This window comes from Lissotriton helveticus, chromosome 2_1 (genome assembly GCF_964261635.1).
Source record: "Lissotriton helveticus chromosome 2_1, aLisHel1.1, whole genome shotgun sequence".
NCBI classification, from domain to species: Eukaryota; Metazoa; Chordata; class Amphibia; order Caudata; family Salamandridae; genus Lissotriton; species Lissotriton helveticus.
Genome location: NC_136059.1, coordinates 669,111,441 through 669,132,633, shown reverse-complemented (window position 1 = coordinate 669,132,633; position 21,193 = coordinate 669,111,441). Strand labels below are relative to the sequence as shown.

Genomic DNA, 21,193 nt, shown 5'->3' with positions numbered 1-21,193 from the left:
TTTGCGGGGATTTTAATATAAATGGCGTGAGGGCTTGGGCACAGAGCATGGGCAGATATACAGAGGACGAAAGAAGAAAGTATGCCGGGCAATTTGTAATTTGATACAGCATAATGCCCTTGGTGATGTATGGACACGATTGAACCCCGCAGATAATAGTATTACTTTTCATTCTGCCCCACACAAGGTCTGTGTAAGACTTGATTATTTTTTTATATCTAATTCTCTGTTGTCTAAAAGCAAGATAGAGAAGTTTCTCCGTTTGACCTCTGACCATAACCCACTCGTCCTAACACTTGAATTGGCAGGATGGAATAGTAGGACATGCATTTGGACGTTTGAAAGGAAATTGCTGTTGGATGAGGGCTATGTTACATATATGAATAACTGGATAAGTATTTTCTGGCAAATTAATCGGGGGAGTACGGCTACAGGCTTTACCTGGGATGCCTTTAAAGCTGGGATTTAAGGTGAAACGTTAAGCTACAGTATGCATAAACAAAGGCAAGAAAGAGATAGAGTTAGCGCTCTGGTTAAAACAGCATCAAAGGCAGGGGGGAACTGTGTCTCGCGATCCGGAATGGTATCCCTCTGGATACAGTACTTTTAAAAATAGCGAGTATTAAAGCAGAGCTAAATGAGGGTTTTGCAAGTAAGGCGGATGCAGTGTATCTGACATACAAGGAACAGTGTCACAAATTGAGCGAGCGGATAGGGTATACCCTAGCGGTCCGCACAAGACAGAAATCTGCTCTAGGGCAAATTAAGGAAATTTTAGATGGTCAGGGGGGATTAACTGCTGATGTTGAAGAAGTAAGGGAGGTATTCAAGCAGTTTTACACCAAGCTGTATAGTGAGGACCAACCGGGAGATCCATTAGAGATTCAGCAGTACTGCCAGGTTCGTGGTTAGGCCCAGATATTGTCGTAATCCCTAAAAAGGGAAAATCACCCTTGGAACTTGGGTCATACGGACCGATTACCCTACTGAATGCAGATGCTAAGATTTATTCAAAGGCTCTGGATGCAAGGCTGAGTAAGAGAATAGACCAGTTAGTTAGTCCTACTCAACATGGTTTTATTCCTGAGAGGGGTACTGCTCAACCCATCTGCAAGGTTATAACTTTATTTTATGCCACAGAAGTCTCAGGGGACCCTATGGGGGCTATGTTTTTAGATGCAGAAAAAGCTTTTGACTGGATCTCTTGGGACTTCTTGTGGGCAGCTTTAAAGCGGTACAGCATTGGCGAAAGGCTTATTAAGGGTATTTAAGCGCTCTACCAGGCCCCTACGGCGCGGCTTAGAATTAACGGAGGCTACTCCTCAGTAGTGTCTATTAGTCGGGGTACTCGCCAAGGGTGTCAGTGCTCCCCGCTGTTATTTGCAGTGTATATAGACCCTCTAATTCATAAATTAGAATTAAATGACAGGATCCCCCCGATCAGGATTCAGGGACAAGTGATTAAAACTTTAGCGTACGCGGATGACGTGGCAATTGTGACTCCCTCCCCTGTCAATGCCATCCAGGAGGTAGAAAGGGAGGCGGCTCTTTTTGGCAGTATCTAGGGGTATGCGTTAAATGGCCCCAAGACACAGATAATTAAGAACAGCCAGGTGGACGGTGAGGATGGACGGGTAGTTCACTCTGCAGTATACCTAGGGATCAACATTACGGCAGATTTAGACAAGATGGTAGAGCAAAATATTGGACCTATAATGGAAAAAACTAAGACTGATCTTTATCGAATACATAAGCTACGCCTCACTTTGGTAGGATGTACTAATGTTGTCAAGATTATTATTCTGCCCAAATTTCTTTATTTATTCGGGACAATTCCGTTGATTCTCAAAGCTAAGTGGTTTGCTGCGATTGAGCACCTCATAAACAGATTCATCTGGGCACCAGGAAAGACCAGGAGGGCCCTTCATTTTTTGACCCTTCCTAGAGATAGAGGAGGATGGGCAGTTCCCGATTTTAAATTGTATTATTGGGCCGAGGCCATCCAATACATGTGTGGACTGATGGGGGAGATCCTTCGGATCCACAGACAAAGACAGGATCAACTGACATATATGCAATACTTATGGGGGAGAGTGCGGAGAACAGTTTTTTGAAGATTTCAGCCCGAATTAGTTTAAAAGGACTAAGTTTAAGACGCTCAAAGCAGCTTATAAAATCTGGGCATCACTTTGTAAAAAAATGGGGATTAGAAGGTCTTGTGCTTACACTCGAATCAACGGAAATATCTCTCTTCCTAGAGAGATCTTCGCAGATTCGGTAATGACAGATTGGGGGCAGCGAGGGGTCAGGAAACTGGGGAATTTGATGGGGGTCAAAGGTGTTTTGCAATTCTCTGATATACAGGGGATGTATGATATTTCTAGTAATTGTTTTTTTAAATTTCTGCAAGTTCGGAGCTATCTTACAAATAAGTAGGGGGGTGCTGTTGGATTTGGTAAAATCGGGATCTTAGACGCAATTGAGGGGGGATAGATTGTTCAATTAGGAGATTTTACGCAGAGTTGGCTGCACTTAAGATGGACGATTTGGAAAAATTTGGTAAGAAATGGGTAGATAAGTTACAGGTGGCCCAGGAAAGTTTTCACAGTTCTCTCTAGAGGGGGCAAACTCTATTATGTTCTGCATCTTTACAGGCACAACATTACAAAACAATATAGTTTCTGTACCATACACCTGCTAGGATTGCGCAGTGGGGTGGGACTTTAGGAATTTGCTGCCCCCGGTGCGACAGCCCAGTGGCTGATATTATACATCTGTTTGCAACGTGTCCTCAGCTTGGTCAGCTGCATAAAACAATTGAATCTTTTTTGGATCAAACTCTAGGAATTAAAATTACACTTACGCCAGTATGGATTATGCTCAGGGTAGGTGAGGGCAAGCAGCCGTGCCAATATTTTTTGTTCATGGCTATGGCAGTTTTAAGACTATGTGTAGCATCTGCATGGTTGGATAAAGAGACCCCACAATTTCATCTATGGTTGGCTAAATTACTGGCAATATATATTTTAGAAAAAGGGATATATGACAGGAAAGGGAAAAAAGGCAAAATTCTTGGAAAACGTATATGGGAACCTATTATGAGATGGAAGGAGAATACCTAGGGGGAGGAAAGAGCTATTTGGGCTGGTTTCTGTCTCATCTCATGGGAGAAGCGTGGCTCAGTGGTTAGAGGCGGCAGACCCGGAAGCTGAGATCGACCGTGGACCAGGGTTCGATTCCCCGCCTCGGCGGGTCTCGGGCTCAAAATTCCACGGACTCGACAATTCTCGCTCTGGTGCCTACTCAACTCACGGGGTCACACTCTGTGACTCTGGGCAATAGCTTGCTTAATCTCCACTACGGCCCCTCGCGGCGGGATGCCTGGCTTTCACCTTGTGGACACCCTGCCGGGGTTTCTCACAGGGGAATACCAGGATGGGTTCCCTAAGCAAGCGCTGGGACGCTCACGGGCAGCTGTGCGCTTTACAAGTCCAACACATTTACATTTACATTTACATCCTCTTCTTTGCTTCTTCAAGTTTCTGTTTGGCTGTAACTAGAGATTGTTTACTTATATGTCTTTTTTTATTTTTGGCCTGTTTCTCTTCTCTGTTTCTTTTTGAAGATGCATCTCAGATAAAGTGAAAAAATGACAATGTGACTGTGCTATATGTAAAAAATGTGTTTTGTTTAACTGGAAATGGGAAAAATAAAAATATATAAAAATAAAAAAAATAAAGTAAATGAAATATGCCAGTTAGGTAAATGCCTATCAAACCAAGTTTAGGGGAGTGAGCACAAACACTTTAGCACTGGTTAACAATGATAAAGTGCATGGAGTCCTATGACCAACAAAAAAGAAATGCAGCAAAAGTTGGAGGTAAGTAGGCAAAATATGTGGGGGAAGGCCATCTGAAGGCTGACAGGTCTAAAAATGTGGAACCAGAAACACAAAAACCTTTAGTAGTTAAGTTTATGCATTACTGAATCTAAGGAGACAGATGCTGTGGGAGGTGTTTTATCTCAGAGATATCAAGACATGGGATCGGTTCTCCCAGTAGCTTACTTTTCTAAAATATTTTTGCCCTCAGAGTTAAATTACACAATCACTGATAACAAACTTCTGATCTTGAAGAGATCTTTTGAGGAATGGGGAAAATATTTGCTGTGAGCCAAACACGCTATAGAAGTGTATACTAAACATAGAACTCCACAGTTCCTGAAACCAGTCAGAGCATTTATCCAAAGCAACTCAGTCGGTCCTTGCTCTAGGTCAGGTCCTAATAATGGTGCAACTGACACTCTAGCCCAACAACAGTGATTTGAAGGCGACAACTAGTTGACAAAAGACCTGGCACTCATTTTCTCCTCAAAACCTTTGCATGATCATTCTATTACCTTAATTAAAGTGGAATCATTACTGACAAATATACATATTGGACAAACGTCCATATAGAGTTCTGGGTTAGGAAGAGGCAAAGGGAGGTGAGAGGTTTTTAGAGGTAAAGGGAAGTAAGGGTTTTTTAGCATTCTGGGGAAGGTAAAGGTAAAGGGATGTATGGGTTTTTAAGAGATGGGGTGGGTAGAGGTAAGGATAAGTAAGATGTTTTTAGGGTCACAGGAGGGTAAAGGTAAAGTGGGTAAGGAGTTTTAAACAAAAAAAGTAATCTACTCCCAAGTGACTTCCTCCTCTATGGAGACAGAGCTCCTTAAAATGTGGCACAGACCTCTGCCACTTCCCTCCTGGTATCCTTCAATGCACAAAAGATGGGGGTAGTCAAGCCAGCGCCACAAAGCACCCTCAATCCTTTACCTCGGGTTCCTTAAGAGGGTCAGTGGCTGTTGACCATGGGCAGCTCCATGACCCCTGAAGAGTCCTCCACCCCTACACAGTGAATTTGCTGCTCACAATCTCCTGTGCCTCCTAGGGAGGAGTACACCTATAAAGCAAGCCCCCCACATGTGAAACTAGGTGACCGTTGACCCTGCAATATGGTGGCAGAGGAGCCCCCCTGGTACTGGCAGGAGGCTATCACTGTTAACGGCTCTGCATGGGTGGGTCCTGAACATAATACCCCTCCATAAACAGGCATCTATTGCGAAGTGTTTTGCACCCTGAGAAGGAAATTACTTGTTGTGCTGGTCAGGGGGCTAACACTCCAAACTCTTATCACATCTGCTGACTTTGTGGGGCAGGCCCGAGACAGGCATAGAGGCCTCTCTGGTTGGGCAGCAGAAAGGAGCCCTTCCAGATCTGGGGAGGACTGCTCAGTAGTCTAAATGACAGAACAAAGAAGTCCAAATAAAAGGACAGACATCACAGGACTTAGGCAGCCTCCATGACATCAGAATAAATTCCGTGGACACCAAATTAATCACAACTACCAGAGGCAGGCAAGTGGGCCAAAAGCAGGACCATTATACGAAGTGCTTTTGTGTAGTAATGGCCCTGCGAACCATGCAGGTGAGTGTGAGCATTCTTTTGTCCCCTGCTCCTATCCCTGTCCCCCATGCACCCATTCTCCAATCTTTGCCGGGGAAAAATCCCCTGCCTCCCCCACACTATTATTTATTAGCAGCATGTAAAGAATACGCTAAAATCCTCAGCAGAGCGCCACTGGCATGCTTCAAGCCTGCACGTGCCATTGCCTGTTATTTACCACCATTTAATTAATTGCAATATTTTCCACTTACAAAGATGGTGAGAAAATGAATGCCTTCTGATTAATTAACCATAGCACTGACAGCGTATTTCCAGCAAGGGATAGAACTTGAAATAATAATATTTCAACCTTTCCCATAAAAGGGACTCGGTGAAAAGATGTCATCAGTTTAAAAGGATTGTCAGGGTCCAATCGACTGCTTAGCCATACTCTCCTGCATCCCCTTTTCACATTTAGAACTTCAGAAGTTAAGATATGCTTTTCACTTGAGAGCCGGCAGACCTTCCTTCGAGGGCAAATGCATAGCCAAGTGAGCTAACATAAGTCCAGGAGGTGCAAGGAGCAGACCAGCCCCAATTCTCTTTTAATCTTTGAACATGGAACCTTACATTTGTGCAGTAACATTCTTCACTATACTGTAAAAGTAGGTGCAGCCACACAGAGATTATGGTAAAGCCTGGAACACATTGCTGCTGCTTCTTTTGTTACCAAGACAGCCACTCATGTACACTTGAAGGGCATTCAACGAGAAACAATATGCTAATTCTGCATCTTGAGCTGCCACATGGTAAACTGGGTCCAGGTGCACATCAGAGGATGCTACAAAGGGAAATGAGCTTGTTTAACATGACCAATCATGCAGCTGAATTAAAATGCCTTTTTTCTTGCTGTTTCACAATGCTTTTGAAACAACATGGGAACCTTCCAGCCCTGGTGCTATTTTTGCATGTCTTCTCTGTTGTTTAGGCTCATCAAAGTGCAAAATGCACTCAAGGCTATTGGCAAACATAGCAACACTTGTGAGTAATTTACACATATAATTTACTTTTAACCTTAGAGTAACATCACTACTTCTGACTATCACAAAATCCAAGTGCTAGGATAATCAAAAATTTTAACTTGCATGTCTCCACCCCCTTAAAAAGAGGTATGAGCCCAAATATACAAGTATAATTAACTCTGCCAAAATAAAACAGTAATAATTCCAGCACCACACATGGCCAACCACTGATACTGCAACACCTGCTCACAAAAAATAATGGAGACAGGGACTTTAATGACACCTCATAAGAAATCATGTTAAATTCAATTTAAAAAACGTATATTAAATATTAATATAAGTTAACTTTTTTATATTTATTTTAAATGTACAACATAATAAAAAATGCTGCAGTACTATTAATTTAAAATGAAATCGTTAAGCTCTGATTTGGAGTAATTTACTGATGTTTTGTATCTATTTACTACTATTTAGATCCTTCTTTGGTGGAAGTAAATTTAGAAGTGCAGTTTGTGAATATCAATTAACTTACTTACTCTGTTGTGGGTGGGAGCATGTCCCTCCATACACCCCTTCCTAATCCCCTCCTTGCTCCTCTGTAAAACCCATTAATACTAATGATGACGTTTTTCCAGCCTCTCCTCTGGACCCTCCCTCATTTACTATCAAGTGGTAATCTTAAATCTCCATAGAAAAGATAGGAGACGTAACACTGGAGATTTACGCTCATAGGCTTGTGAATTACATTTTGTAGTATTGTACTATTACTAAAGTACTATAAAATGCAGTTTGTAAATCAGGTCCACTGTCTTAAATGAAGATCTAAAACACACTCAGATGAGTGCGTGCACTCTGTCTGTGGCATTTTTATTCCAAACTTTGATCACCTGTTTTCTTACTGAGGTAGGAGAGGGATCTATCACCTGTCATCTATAATTTACACTTGTTGATTTGTTTTTTGCACTTGCACGCACAGGCAATCAACGGTAATTTTGGAATGGTTTTAACCCCTTCCAAGATGACGACTGGCATCATGGCAAGTCTATTTTTCATATACCACTCTATCATAGTGGTGGCCCATGTTAGAGTAATGAATTAACATAATAAACAATACAAATAGGCACAAAAAGTGCAATACAACTGTGCATGGCACAGCATCTCTTTGCAACTGTAGGGTCTGCTTAAATAACAAAAAAACGCAAAATCATTCATATGTGGAGAGGGCAATAATTAATGTGCTAAAATTCCAGGTCAATGATTATGCAGCTTTTTTTCCTGCCTGGGATATATGAACAACATCTATGTATCATGGGTGCTCTGTCTGGATGGGCACCACAACTGTATTTGAAATAGTGAGGGATTAAGTCTTTGGTGTAGTTTGACAACACTGAATGAAGACATTGAAAAAGAATGGTCTGGACACAAACTGCCACTCGCAGGTAGTTTCAAAATCCTGCCCCAGAAAATTGATTTTAGATGATACTACGCTATTTTCCTATGGGATGAAGTTATATTTTGTACAGATGGCATAGCTTATATGAGAATGTTATCATTCATTGAACTTATTGTAGAATTTCAGAAATGTGTTTTGGAGATATGTGGACTGTTGGGACATTAACACTAACAAACAGTAAACCCCACCTCAGCTATTACAAAGGCAACAAAAGCATAAATAATCTTCAAAGATAGAGGCAGGGAACACATTTTGTGGTGTCATTTACAGATGACCAGGCAAGAAATATGGTCTTATGGTGCTTTTCTACTGTTTCCGAGGACTTGGTTAACAGGGCTTGATTAAAGCTAGTGTATTATTGTGGGCAAGCTAACAGAGGCTTTGCCCTTCACAAAGACTCCCTGACCCGTTTCAACATTCCATAAATCACAATGTGAAAATATTAAATCCAAATCTATCATATATCATTCCCCATGGTGTGAACGTTTGCCTAGTTTTGAAAAATAATACATAATCTAAATGCATTCAACTTAACTTATTTTGAATATGTTACATGCATCTGTAGAACGCCATTTCGAAAGTCTACTGGCCTACAATGTTTCATTCGACTGACCATTTTGCAGGCCTCGCCTCCAAAAGAAATCAGTTGACCTCCAGTGACAGACAGCGGAGGATTCAACTCTCTCTGTCTAAACTGTCTCTCACGAATGCACTCCCTTTACCCAGGGGTGAATTGTCAGAGTCTGTGTATGTGCTGGGGACTGCATATTTGTTTTGCAACCAGGCGCATAGCCCCGCTCTGTGCTGGGCACACTTTGTCAAGAGGAACAATTCACCCAATAGGTAATTTACGGCCAGATTTGCAAACTTGGCCATGAAATTGGCACTCTATCTATTTACGATAATAATTAGGATATAAGATTCATAAATTGAGTTAATGAGGACTGTTTTCTAATTGCAGTGCTCCAATGTAGGAATGAGCACACAGCTAACATATTTCTTTGTTGGAGCTAATCTATTTGAATCCACTGATTCAAACAACAAGCATTTGGCCAGTGTTCATACAAATAATATGCAGAATGTGGTCATTCTTTATTTAAAAAAATACTACATACTTATGCCAAATGCTGTGTCTGACAGAGTCTCCCATTCCACGCTCACAGACATGTTGATCCCGTTACTTCGGGACACCTTGAAGTAAACTGTTCGATTGGCTTCTTCGACGCTTAGAGTGTTTGTTCTGAAATGAAATAAGCAAAAGAAGAACAGATATTTGATAGAGATCATTTGTTTTAAAGAAGCGCACCACCTTAAATCACAATATTCTTGCTCAGAATTGTAATGCAGTCACGCTGCTCAGCATTATTGAGATACATGTCGAGAATCAAGGGGTGCAATTGGCTGCAATCATTTTTTACTTATTTGCTTTCTATTAAACCCTTATAGCTTGCTACATAGGGCTATACTTGCCATTAAAGTCCAGCTCAAGCATTAGGGGCCAAATCCTAAGGTGAGACTTTAATAGTTGGTATAGGCCACAATGGCAGGCAATAACGCAGATCGGTGGTGCCCATTGTGGTGGGCTATAAGGCCTCTTCAGTGACAGACGGTTTAAACACACACACCCAAACACCTGTGAGTTTGTTACACAGCAAAGGTATGATTATTTAATAATTACTATCCATGCAAAGGCCGTGGCAGTAGCTTTTAAACTTGCATGTTGGAAGCTGTGGAAATTACTCTGAAAATGGCCAGCAGTCAGCTCCTGACTCTACTTGTGCCAGAGCTGAGAGAGATGCAGGAGCAGCTGAGAAGTACTCCCATATCCTTCCTTCCGAGGCTCTAGTGACACAGTGAACTTTTGGTGGAGGGAGGATGGAAGGCTTGATATTTTCTTTCTTCCACGGCCTCTGCCTCTCTCATTACCCCATGCAATCCACACATCCTGGAGAGGCAGCGGAGCCAGCTAGTCAGAGGGTGTGGATTGGAACTGGGAAATGTCGACAGAAGAGGGCCTATACCGGTGTGAATACCCTACTGCCGGTCCACTGTCTTCAATGGCGCTCTCAGCATTCCAATGTTCTAATTAAGTAATTTTATCTTAGTTAATATCAGCAATTGCTGGTTGAAGCAGCCTAAACTGATGAATCTGCCACTGTGGCATTCTACTAAGGCCTCAGAAAATACATGAAAGAGGTATTGCATTTAGCAGTTAACTGACTACAACTACTGTGGCCCTTGTAGATCTAACGCTACAAATCGAAGTACAGAAGAAGTAGTGATACCTTAGGACCATTATTCTCTAGGAGTGAGACATTGGAAAACGACCTGGTTACTACGTCGGAGCTGATGCAGTTGGGAAGTATCTGGAGGTTGTTAACATCTAAAGAAAAATAGAGATGTGGAAAGGAACTATGGGCTGTATTCCCAAAGGTAAACGTACACTTTTGTGTAAGTTTATAACTGTTTGGTATTCACAAAGGAATTTATGGGAAGTGCAGAGTCTTTGTATATAAAAACATAGGTATGTTTATGTGAGGAGACTCCGCACTCATAAAGAAACTACTCACAAATCCCTTTGTGAATGCCAAAATCTTTAAACGTAAACAAATGTGTAAGTTAACCTTTGTGTTTCGGGCCCTATATCAATATTGTGGAAAGCAGGGTTTTTTGTTTAAGAAAATCCGCAGCTGATGAGAAACCACCGAAATCAACTGTAAAAGGCCCCAGTTGACTTTTCCTTCAACAAAGAGGTAAATCTTTATAACAGAAGCTTTCGTAAAAGCTCATTTCCAAATACCAGTTCAGATCCTAATACCCAATGGGCCTTTAAGAGTTCTTGCCTTACTAGACAGTGGTGCAACTAGCCCCCAGATTCATGAAAGCCACATTCTACGAATTCCAAAAAGCGAAAATTACCAAATCGCAATTTAGAATTCGCAGAATGGGATTCATGTAGAAAAGCGATCAAAAAAAGCGATTTGCATTCGGCCGCAATTGCCGTTTGCGGTTTTGCATAAATCGCAAAAAAATTGCAGAATCGCCCTTTTTTCGTGTTGAAATTGCGATCTCGCAATTACCGAAATCGCTAATTGCGATCTCGCTAATTGCGAGATCGCAAAAACGGGAAGTCGCATTTCGAGCACAATGATGACATCACAACCAGGAAGGAGGCAGTTTCCTGCCTCATTCTGCTCACTGAGCCTGAAAGTGGAAGCAGCACTTGACAGAGCTCCACAACAGAGCACCTCCAGCAGCAAACCAGGACACAATCAACCTCAGAAAATGTCCCAGGAAGCAGCAGGGAGCAGTGCCCCTGGAAGAAAAAGGAAGATCAAGTTTTCCAAGCAGGAACTAGAATATTTAATTGAGGGAGTCACCAAGGACCATGACCGGCTCTTTGGGAAGGATTCAAGGAGGGTGCCTGAGGTGGACAAAAGGCGCATTTGGCTGTGCATCCGCGCTAAGGTCAATGCAGTGGGAGTGACCCAGCGCTCCATAGACAAACTCAAAAAGAGGTGGTATGACCTCAGAGGGCGTGCAAAGGAAAGAATTGCAGAGAGGTTGGGGGAGCGAACTGTAACCGGAGGAGGAGAGCCCACCGTACCACCCAACACCCCACTGGAGGACCTTGTTGAGGACACCCTGAATCCCCAAGCATGCGTGGAGGTCACCCGGCTGGACTCATCCCGACCCACCCAACAATCCCAAGGTAAGTGCCATGCGACTGCGACCCTGTCCCCTGACAATGGCCATGACTCCAGAGCTAACCATTAGAAAACCCCAATCATGCAGGCCATGCACATCAGAAATGCCCAATTGCATTGTGGGACTTGTAGTGTGACCACAATTTTCAGATAGCCCCATACAGCCAGACCTGACACGTGAGAGTCATTCCTAAAGCCAGTCAGGGAGTGCTAGCCTGCATGCATGTAGAAACCTCCCATGTGCAAGAAACATGTCATTAATCACGGTCCAATTTACATCACAGGTGGCACAGAACAACCCAGCTCGGACAGTGAGGCCCTACATATTGACAACAACCCCAAGGACACCGAGGGAGAGGGCCGTCCTTTACACCAACCAGGACCATCACAGGCAGCACCAGCAGCAGTAGTACCACCACCTGCCCCTGTGGACAGTGCCACCCCTGCAGCCACATGTGCGCCACAACCAGTCGGTGTAACACCCAGGGCAGTGGCACAGGCCACCACAGTTGCAGCCCGGAGGCAGACAAGGCGCACAGCCACTGTGCCTTCACAGTCCAGTGGACTGGTGAGGGAGCAGCGCGACACAATATCACGCGCTGGCAGGGGGGGGAAATATCCGTGATCCTGGCCTGTCCATTGAACGTCGCATGCTCCGAGTCCATCAAAAGCAGGCACGTCACTTGGCTGCCATCCACCTGCAGCTGCACAAGACTGCTCGTAATGTGGGACAGCTCACTGACAGCATGCAAATCATGACTGCTGCTGTCCAAGAAAACACCCAGGTCCTGATGTCCCAGCAGGATGTCAACTGCCGCCGCCACCGCCAGCTGCTGACCCGCCTGTCAGCTTACACACGCTCGAATCACATCATCGGGAATGCCACCTCCCAGCTATCGCGTCGCTCCCTGGTGATGCAAATTCAAATGGTCCAGTGCTGCCAGGACGTCACTAGGGCACTGGAGCAAGTCACCCAGCAATGCAGGGTATGCAGGCGACTGGCCATGGACCAGCTAGTGGGGGTGATGATGCCAGTGAGGACAATTACAGCCACAGTAGCCTGTCGTTGCCGCTGGTGACGGTACCCCGCCGCAGCACCAGGCCCTCTGCAGCCTCACGGGCTAATGCTGAGGTGGAGGAAGTCAAAAGGCGCCTGGGAGCGTATGTCCGGAGGCGCCACTGACTCTTCCTAATGTACCTGCAGGGCCATGCTGATGATACAAGCATGCCCTCATCACAAACATGGGGATGTATGAGTCAATACAGCTCTCATGCAATGTAAAATTAATCTGACTACATTATTGTGAAAAAAACAATAAGGTTTAATATGCACAAGTTAATCTGACTCATGTCATTATTTCATTTATCATGCATGAGTGAAGTGTCGGGTGAGGGGAGCGGGTGCACTAGAAACAGTTCATTGTGATTTGGTTGCGGCGCCTTAGTCCTTCAGCAGGATTCTCCCCCCGTGCATGATGCACATGTGCATGTGGGCGGTTGTCCCCGTCCGACTCACTGCCAGAGATCTCTACAGCTATCCTCCGCTTGGTAGCAATGTTGTGGAGTATTGCACACACTGCCACGATGCGGCAGCAGACTTCAGGCTGGTATTTGAGGGCCCCACCAGTCTTGTGTAGTATGCGGAATCGGCTCTTCAAAAGCCCAAATGTCGGCTCAATGCAATTTCTTGTGCGGATGTGTGCAGCATTGTAACGCCGTTGCTGTGGTGTGGCAGGGTTGAGGTATGGGGTGAGGAGGTACTCACGGAGACCGTAGACGCTGTCACCTGAATGAAAGGAGCAGAGGGTGAGTGCCTGTTATGCGCAGCTACATGGTCGCGATGTACTGTTTGTTGGCATGTGTACTTACCTAGAAGGTGTCCTTCGCCAAAGTCTCCCCTGGCCAGTCGTGTGTGCATGCCCCTGTGCCGGAATATGAACGAGTCATGTGTGCTCCCCGGGTATTGTGCCACTATGTCCGTGATGATTGTCTTAGCGTTGCAGACCATCTGGATATTCAGTGAGTGGTAGCACTTGCGGTTCCGGTAGATGTATTCTGTTTGTGCTGGTGGGCAGATGTGGATGTGGGTACAGTCAATGCATCCAATGACATGGGGGAATTGCGCAATGTTGTAAAAATCAAGCTTGGTTTGATTCAAGTCCTGTTGGGTGGACGGGAATTTGATGTAATCGTGTAGCCGGGTCAGCATGGCCTCCAGGAAACTGTTTAGGCAGCGTGATATGGTGCTCTGGGAGATCACCCCTGCAACTGCAACTATCTCCTGGAAGCTTCCCGAGGCTAGGAGGTGCAGGCTGCACAAGACCTGGACATGGGTGGGCACGGCATTGGTCCTCCTTGTTGGGTGCTGCATCAGGGGGTCAAGGTCCCGGATGAGCTTCGTGATCATTGCCCCATTCAGCCGGTACTTTGAGTCAATTTGCTCTTCAGTTTGTCCCAGAAGTGTGATCCGCTGGCGGAAAGTTCACTCCTGGATCCTGCGTCTGTTCCTTGCTGCAGCCTGGAGCCTTCGCCGTCTAACCACCATGTATAGTCCTGGCATTGTGAATTTCCTCATGCTCCTACTGTGTCTCCTTAAGTGTGTTTGGTCAGGGCCGCACCTGTGGCTAGTTTAGGGATTTTTTTTATGGACTTCATGGTTACCACCTGGTTTGGGTTCTCCTTAATTTGCGCCTTGCAAATTGCGATTTTGTGGTTTTTCGCAATTTGCGAATTTTGATGAATTTGGTTTGCGATTTTTTAGAGAATTCGCTAAGTAAATCGCAGTTTTATTGGAATCTCGCTAATTCCGATTCGCTAAGGGGGTTCCACCTTGGATCTGCGATTTTTTTTGTGAATTCGCTAAATATATATTGCGAATTCGCAAATTGTTCTTTTTTCCTATCATGAATTGCCGATCATTCAATTGCGATCGCAATAGCTAATTTGCAGCTATTGCGATCGCAATTTTGGATGATGAATCTGCCTGTTTATGCTTTTACATGCTTTATATGACTTACCAAAACTATCTAGATAAATTGCTGAACCCATAGTAGAAACTGATGGCAAGTCTTTACTGGCTGATGAAGTGTGTTGGGACACTCCTAAATTAACCATGGCTTTCGAAAATTAACATTTTGAATGTATTCATTTTATTCTCACAGATTTCCCAGCGTTCACTGTGGTTCTGGGAACTCCATAGTTCAGTAAGTACAAACCACAGACGACTTACAGAGAACAGACTATTATTTTTTCAGAGCAGTGTGATGAACTTCAGAGCTTCCCACATAAAGGATTAAAACAAGATCTCCTGCTAACCTTTTGTATGATATAACCAGAAGCTCTTCCTTATCAAATTCCAGAACCCTACCAAGAATTCAATGATGTTTTCATTAAGAAAGGGGCAGATCAGTTACTTACATACAGTTCCTATGGCTGTCACACTGATCTTATGGCAGTGTTAAAATTCCACATGGACAAATTGATCCCCTTACTGTCAAAGAGGATCAAGTGCTAAGAGGATCAAGTGATAAGGCGCTGTGTACGGCCCATAAAATCTTACATGGCAAAGGCCCTCCCATCCTTTTTAATATGGCCCGTCCCTATAAACCTTCACGCCTTCTGCGCTCGGACCAGCAACATCTTTTGCGATCTGCGAGAGTTAAGAGAGCTCGAACTGGGGGCAGGCGTTTCTCGGTACAGGTGGCATCTCTGTGGAACTCTCTGCCCCTTAAGATTCGCTCAGAGCACAAGATCCTACTATTCAGGAAACTTCTTAAGACATACTTGTTTCCATAGCAGTGAGTAATCGAGTCTCTCCTTCTTTTTTGGTCTGTCGCGCCGGGATGCCCCTGGGTAAGCTGAGCGCGTTACAAGTTTCATATAATAAGTGCTGCATATCTACCTGCAGGAACTAGTTACAAAGATTCAACAAGATATTCCACCTCTCCAGTTGGTGCCCCAATTGTCTTTGTTCCAAAATGATTGTACCAGGGAATATCAAAGGCAGACTATTGATGGATCCACTATATGGTGACTAGTGTATTAAGGGAAACAATATTGCAGAGGTAAGTGCACAGAAAGATGTATGGATTTACTATTCTTAACTTTACACTTTCACATAGTTTGAAGATATGTATATCACTAAGATGCTCATATGGGAAGTTAGGTTAAGAACATCTATACAAACTTACCGTTTGGATATTTTGTACCTTGATATTCTGGTAACGAAATAATGAGCTTTAAATATTCTGCCTTCCACATTCCTGACCCAATCCTTCCATATAGAGTACCTTAAAGTCAGATCGGCCAATAGCTACTCAAAATAGAATTCAAGGGGTGCTTATATTCTGGTAATAATAAAGGAAGCCGACATATGGAAGACACCATTTGAAACAAGATACAGGCATTTTGAACACCTTGTGATGCCATTCTATCAACGCATTGCATGTGTTCCAAACGTTTGTACATTGCATTTTCATAGAAATTCGATGTTTACATGGTCATTTACCAATATAACATTTTGATTTTCTCTGTGTCATTGAAAGACCATCAGAGAGACATGTCAAAGATGTAAGTCAAGACAAGATCCTTTTTTTGCTAAATTAAAGAAATGCATATTTGAGGTGTCGTAGTTATGGAGTTGGACAAGCGTCTTTCCACCACAACTCGGAAAAACCGCGACAGGACGCTGTGGCTGGACTTACTAACAAAAAGAAACAAATTGCTAGTCAAGGTAGAAAATGCTCCACACATTGCTTGCCTGGGTAATGATTACCGAGAGCTCAAGTCTCTTAGAATAAAAAAAAAAAGAAGCTCAGTTGCACTACAGAACGGCCAATCCCACTATAATAAGAACGAAACAGCTGCGGTGATGCCTTTCAACATTGAAAACCGTCCATGAATTTGCCTTCAAATTCCATTAGTGAAGAAGAGTTCACTGGCAAGCAACTATAGAGCACATGCCAACCAGATTACACCAAGTCAAAGCCCAAAAGAGCGCCCAATGAATACTACTGGGTCTCGAAACGCGTTGGAATTTCTTTAAACATTGAGGAATTATTAAATTACAGACACAAGCATCTTTGAAGGATATTTCGCACATATCTAACCCCAGCTGGTCATGAACCTATTTCCAATGGGCACTATCCTAGCAAAAAGGACTGTATAAATTATGTTCATTTATATGAAATTTGTAAAGTGACTGACTGGTGTACTATTTGGAATTTTGTGTTCATGTATTGTTGTTCATTTTATGTCTAATTAATATCAAGTATTGATTTGAAACAAAAAGTGTTTTCTCAATCTCAGACAGATATGATATTTGAAAAATCAAAAAAATGAAATAATTGGTTAAATAAATAACCAGGACAAAAAATTAAGGTTGAGTCCTTTGTCTGCTTGAGTAGAGAACAGCAAAAATGTGGTGGCTAGATTTCATGGTGTGTACTTAAACTAGGTCCTATCGAGCCACTGATTCTTGGACATACCCCCTTCTATTTGAACTTTTAGAAAGTTAGCATTTTCTTGTCCAATCAACATGTCCTTTCTACCAGTATCCTAGACACATGACTGTGAATGGCTCTGCTGTTGGGGTATGTGTATTGCTTCCAGCTTAGGTGTGTTCTGGTTGAGCCATCCCAGTAGGATGACTGCAGAGGTTCTGTACCCAGCCCCACTTACACTTCAAAGGGCTTTCCCTCTTGCACCAAAAAGGAATCTAACACCAGGCATGTCCTGTCTTTTGTCACCCCTAGACAATTTGAAGCTGTAACAGGGGGAAGCGAACATTTTTCCAGAAACCAGATGTGGGGGTAGGACTGGGATTGAACCACCACAAAGTCAGGCTCCAGGTATAAATACTGAATCTCCAGAGCTACTCTTCGGAACATTTCCTTTCTGGATCTGAGGAAGTTACAGAAGAATGACTGACTTGGTGCCAGAGGACTGCCTTGCTGCCTGAAGGACTGCCTTGTTGTCTGAGAAGGAAGATTGGAACTGCTTGCCTTCATCCCATGCTAACCAGAGTGACTCCAGTGGTCCAATAGCTAATCTCCTTTGTGGGTTACATTTACACAACAAGCTTCAGCGGCCCAACTGCAACTGCCCAGCTGACTTGCTGCAACTAGACGTGCCTGAACCTGCAACTTGAAACAGCCTGAGCCCTGCTGACCTCTGCTCCAGTGAGCTCCTAATCCCCAAGAGGTGCCTCCCGAGGTCCTGGACCCTTGGCTGGCATAGGAGTCCACTACTCCTGAAGAAAAGGTAAGAATCCTGGAATTTGGGCTCCTCACGCTTGCGAATGGGCCTGTTTGTGCCAAAACTATGCTGTCCACAATGACTTTTAATGTGAATCTCCAATGACACTTGCTCTTCACATTGACAGCAGCTGCTGGTGACAACTGCCAACGTGAAGCTACAGCAACTCTCATCCGTGATGCCTAACTGGTTCTTTGCTCCACAGCGATGACCATCCTTGAACTACGGCCTGCTCTTCGCACTACAGCGATGAACATCCACTACACTCTAACTGCACCTCGCAGACTCCTCCACTGAAAATGGCCTCTTGTGCTCCAAACTTTGAAGGTAACAGTTCAGCAGGACTAACCTGGTCCCTGGACCCGACCCACACTTCATTGAGGAAGACATGAACTTGTGACTTTCCCCATATCTAGCGTGACCAGATGACCGTGAGTGCCACGTTCTGCTTTTAGGAGTTATTCTCACAAAAAACCTTTAAAATTGCATATTTCCATTACATTTTTGACATTCTGGCATCCTTTTACTTTATTAAAACGTACTATATTTTTCCAAATTGGTTTGGTATTTTCTTGAGTTGTGTTTTCCTTTATTTCTGTTTGTGTGCTGCATACTTTACATATTGTCATTAAGTGTATTTGCATTAAGTTAAGCCTGACTGCTTTGTGCCAAGCCACCAGAGGGTTAAGCATAGGTTAATTTAGTTACATTTCTTGGTTCACCATGACAGGGATTGTGGCAATTGCTCGACCTCAGGGTCACCCTCTATTCAACCAAAAACCTACTTTCTCACAGTAGCGTTGTAATTAGAGTTTACCCTATTGCAGGTCAGGCCTAAAGCGTTATACATAAGGACTTTATTATTGCATAAAGTGCACCTATGCATCGGGTAATATATGGCTAATTTATTTTCTCCCCATGCGCTGACATTCTTTTGGTAGCCATGCGCCGCTGCTCACACCCTTGCTCCGTAGTGTAAGGGCGTATGTATTCTCTAAAGCTAGGTTTTGTACTGGAAGGTGGTCCTTCCAGTACAAAACTATCCTTTGAGTCTTTTGCCACTTTATATGTGTGTTGTCTAATGCATATGCAAAGTTGAAAAATGAAAGATAAATGAAAACATTCCTCCTCCTTATGCCTGCCTCGAGAAAGCATAAGGTTTTGGCGCAAATCCTAGTCTACGAATGCTATTAGAAAGGTATTTGCATCAAATCTAATGGATAGTTGCATGGGAACGGACATGCTCCATGCATGGAAAGCCCCCATTGACAGAGAGTAACGCATGGGGCAACTTTGCATTTCTCTGGTGAACTTGCAAATCCTGGTTTGTGTTATGTAGAAATTCACACCCAAACAATTTGCCCCACTTTTGTGATGCAAACCTGCCGCAAAGCATTAGTAAATCTGGGGCCTCGTAGTTAAAAGCATTTAGTGTTTCCCCAACATAGTTTTCATGATGTCAAGAGGCCTGAAATGTATAATCATTTTACTAATACTGATAAATACAGACATATTCTTTTCACACATTCGAGTGTACCTGTTTGTAACTGGGAAAATGCTGAAGAGGCCTAATGGGGCCTGGTTCTGCAAAACTGTTATTGCAGTCTGAATTCTGGTGCCAAGTCTTGCTCCTCCAGTCGGGTTAAGTAGAGTGACAATAAACTGTTCATCCATCTCTGGCTCCTCATCTAGCAGGGCTGTGATTTGTAATGTCTGGTAGAAAATGAAGAGAACACATAAACTAAGAATTCATGATATCAGAACCCAAACCATAAAAAACATCAGGAATACATTAATTGACCACTGAAGAATCAGGGAAAACATGTTCCTTTTTTATTCATTTATTGTTTTATCTGGCACTCAAGCTGCCTGGTGGACACTTCAGAGCACTGTATAGGTGTGTAATGGAGGAGGGTACAGAAAGAATCTAAGGGTAGATGCCTAATTACAAGGACAGTTAACCAAAGGACATATTATCTGGAATTCAGACAACAAGTCTGCAGGAACTGTAGCGTTTTCAATGTTTTTTGGGATATTTCAATGTCTGATTACAAGTAGAGAACCTGTGGCATCGAGTCTCATAGTAGGGGTCTTGTAAATGATGCATTCTGTCCCCAAAATACTTGAATCTTCTTGGACAGGTAAATAATCTTGTTTTATTTACCAGCCTTAAGTTTCCGACCAGCTCTTAGGATAGAAGTAACGTCATGGTTAGTGAGGCAAAAAGCCATGTGTGGCCTTCTTAATCACTGGCTAGTGTAGTGTTAGCCCAGAGAGGAGGCGATCTGTGTGGTTCATACTACAGAGGAGACATGCTGTGCGTGTTTGCGATTGTTGGTGCTTGACCATCACCTTGCAGGTAAGGCCCTCCAGATGCATTTGCAATACCCGTGTGGGACATAAACTCAGCTAAACTACTACTTAAATCCATAGAAGAATGGAATGTTAGTAAAGTTGGTGACCTGAGGTGTAAGTGATATGTTGTCATTGAGCATGAATCCCACATTTTATATTTTTTGTGAATGGGTAGTGGGGTAAGGGGCTCGTGGGCGAGGGGGGATAGCCAAATGAAAGTGACTAAGACCCTCTGCGTCCCTGCAGTAGATCATCTGACCTTTAGTTGTTGGAGCAAAGCCATTTGCAATACATTTACTTCAGAATGTTGTGAAAGTGGTCCATGGCTTTCAACACACAGCCCATTGCCAAGGATGCTCTGTAGTACATATCTGTATCAGTAACACTCCTGCTGTATGCAGCTTTTTTTGCTGCTACTGAGGATGAACGCGAATGCATCACGAAGACATTGGAGAGGGATGTTATGAAAATGTATATGGTTTGGTAATGACAGGTCCTACATGTCTGCACTGAAGAGAAAAGAAATCTACATTAGCAGCAAAGGTTAGCTAGCTGGATTAGTTTTCCAGAAACTGTTGTAAAGGAGGAAATTGGACAACAGGGTTGTTTTCAACATTTTAGATCCAGCACATGTTTAAGAGTGATCCACATGTACTTTTAAAGTATTTTTGGTTTCTTGTGACCTAATTTGCAGTGTGTCTACAGAGAGAAAACAGATTCCGCAATTATTTTTGGTTTAATAGTATGTGGCATCATGTATTAGGTTATAACCAAAACTGCCCAAAGAGGTCAAAGATGTGGTTGTTTCGCCTTTTCATGTCTGTGCCTGTGGGCAAATCCTAGCTCTATCACAAAATGAAATGATGGACGGAGTGTTAAAACTTTTCAAACATTCACCCCCAGTCACAGATCTGGGTTTAATACATTGTTAATTTGCTGGCCAAGTCAACCCAGGCTGGACCCAGCCATATGCAAATCA

At 43.4% G+C, this 21,193-nt stretch overlaps 1 protein-coding gene across 1 annotated transcript in view; it reads right to left on the bottom strand.

Moving 5' to 3' along the window:
- The window catches only part of ADGRV1 (adhesion G protein-coupled receptor V1), a 2,034,994-nt gene that overhangs the window by 1,259,153 nt on the left and 754,648 nt on the right, over nt 1-21,193 (bottom strand). The window contains exons 44-45 of the mRNA XM_078677778.1: nt 19,397-19,572; nt 9,013-9,137 (exon numbers count right to left, since the gene is read on the bottom strand). Coding sequence (XP_078533904.1) covers nt 9,013-9,137; nt 19,397-19,572 — 301 coding nt within the window. The remainder of the gene's footprint in view (nt 1-9,012; nt 9,138-19,396; nt 19,573-21,193) is intronic.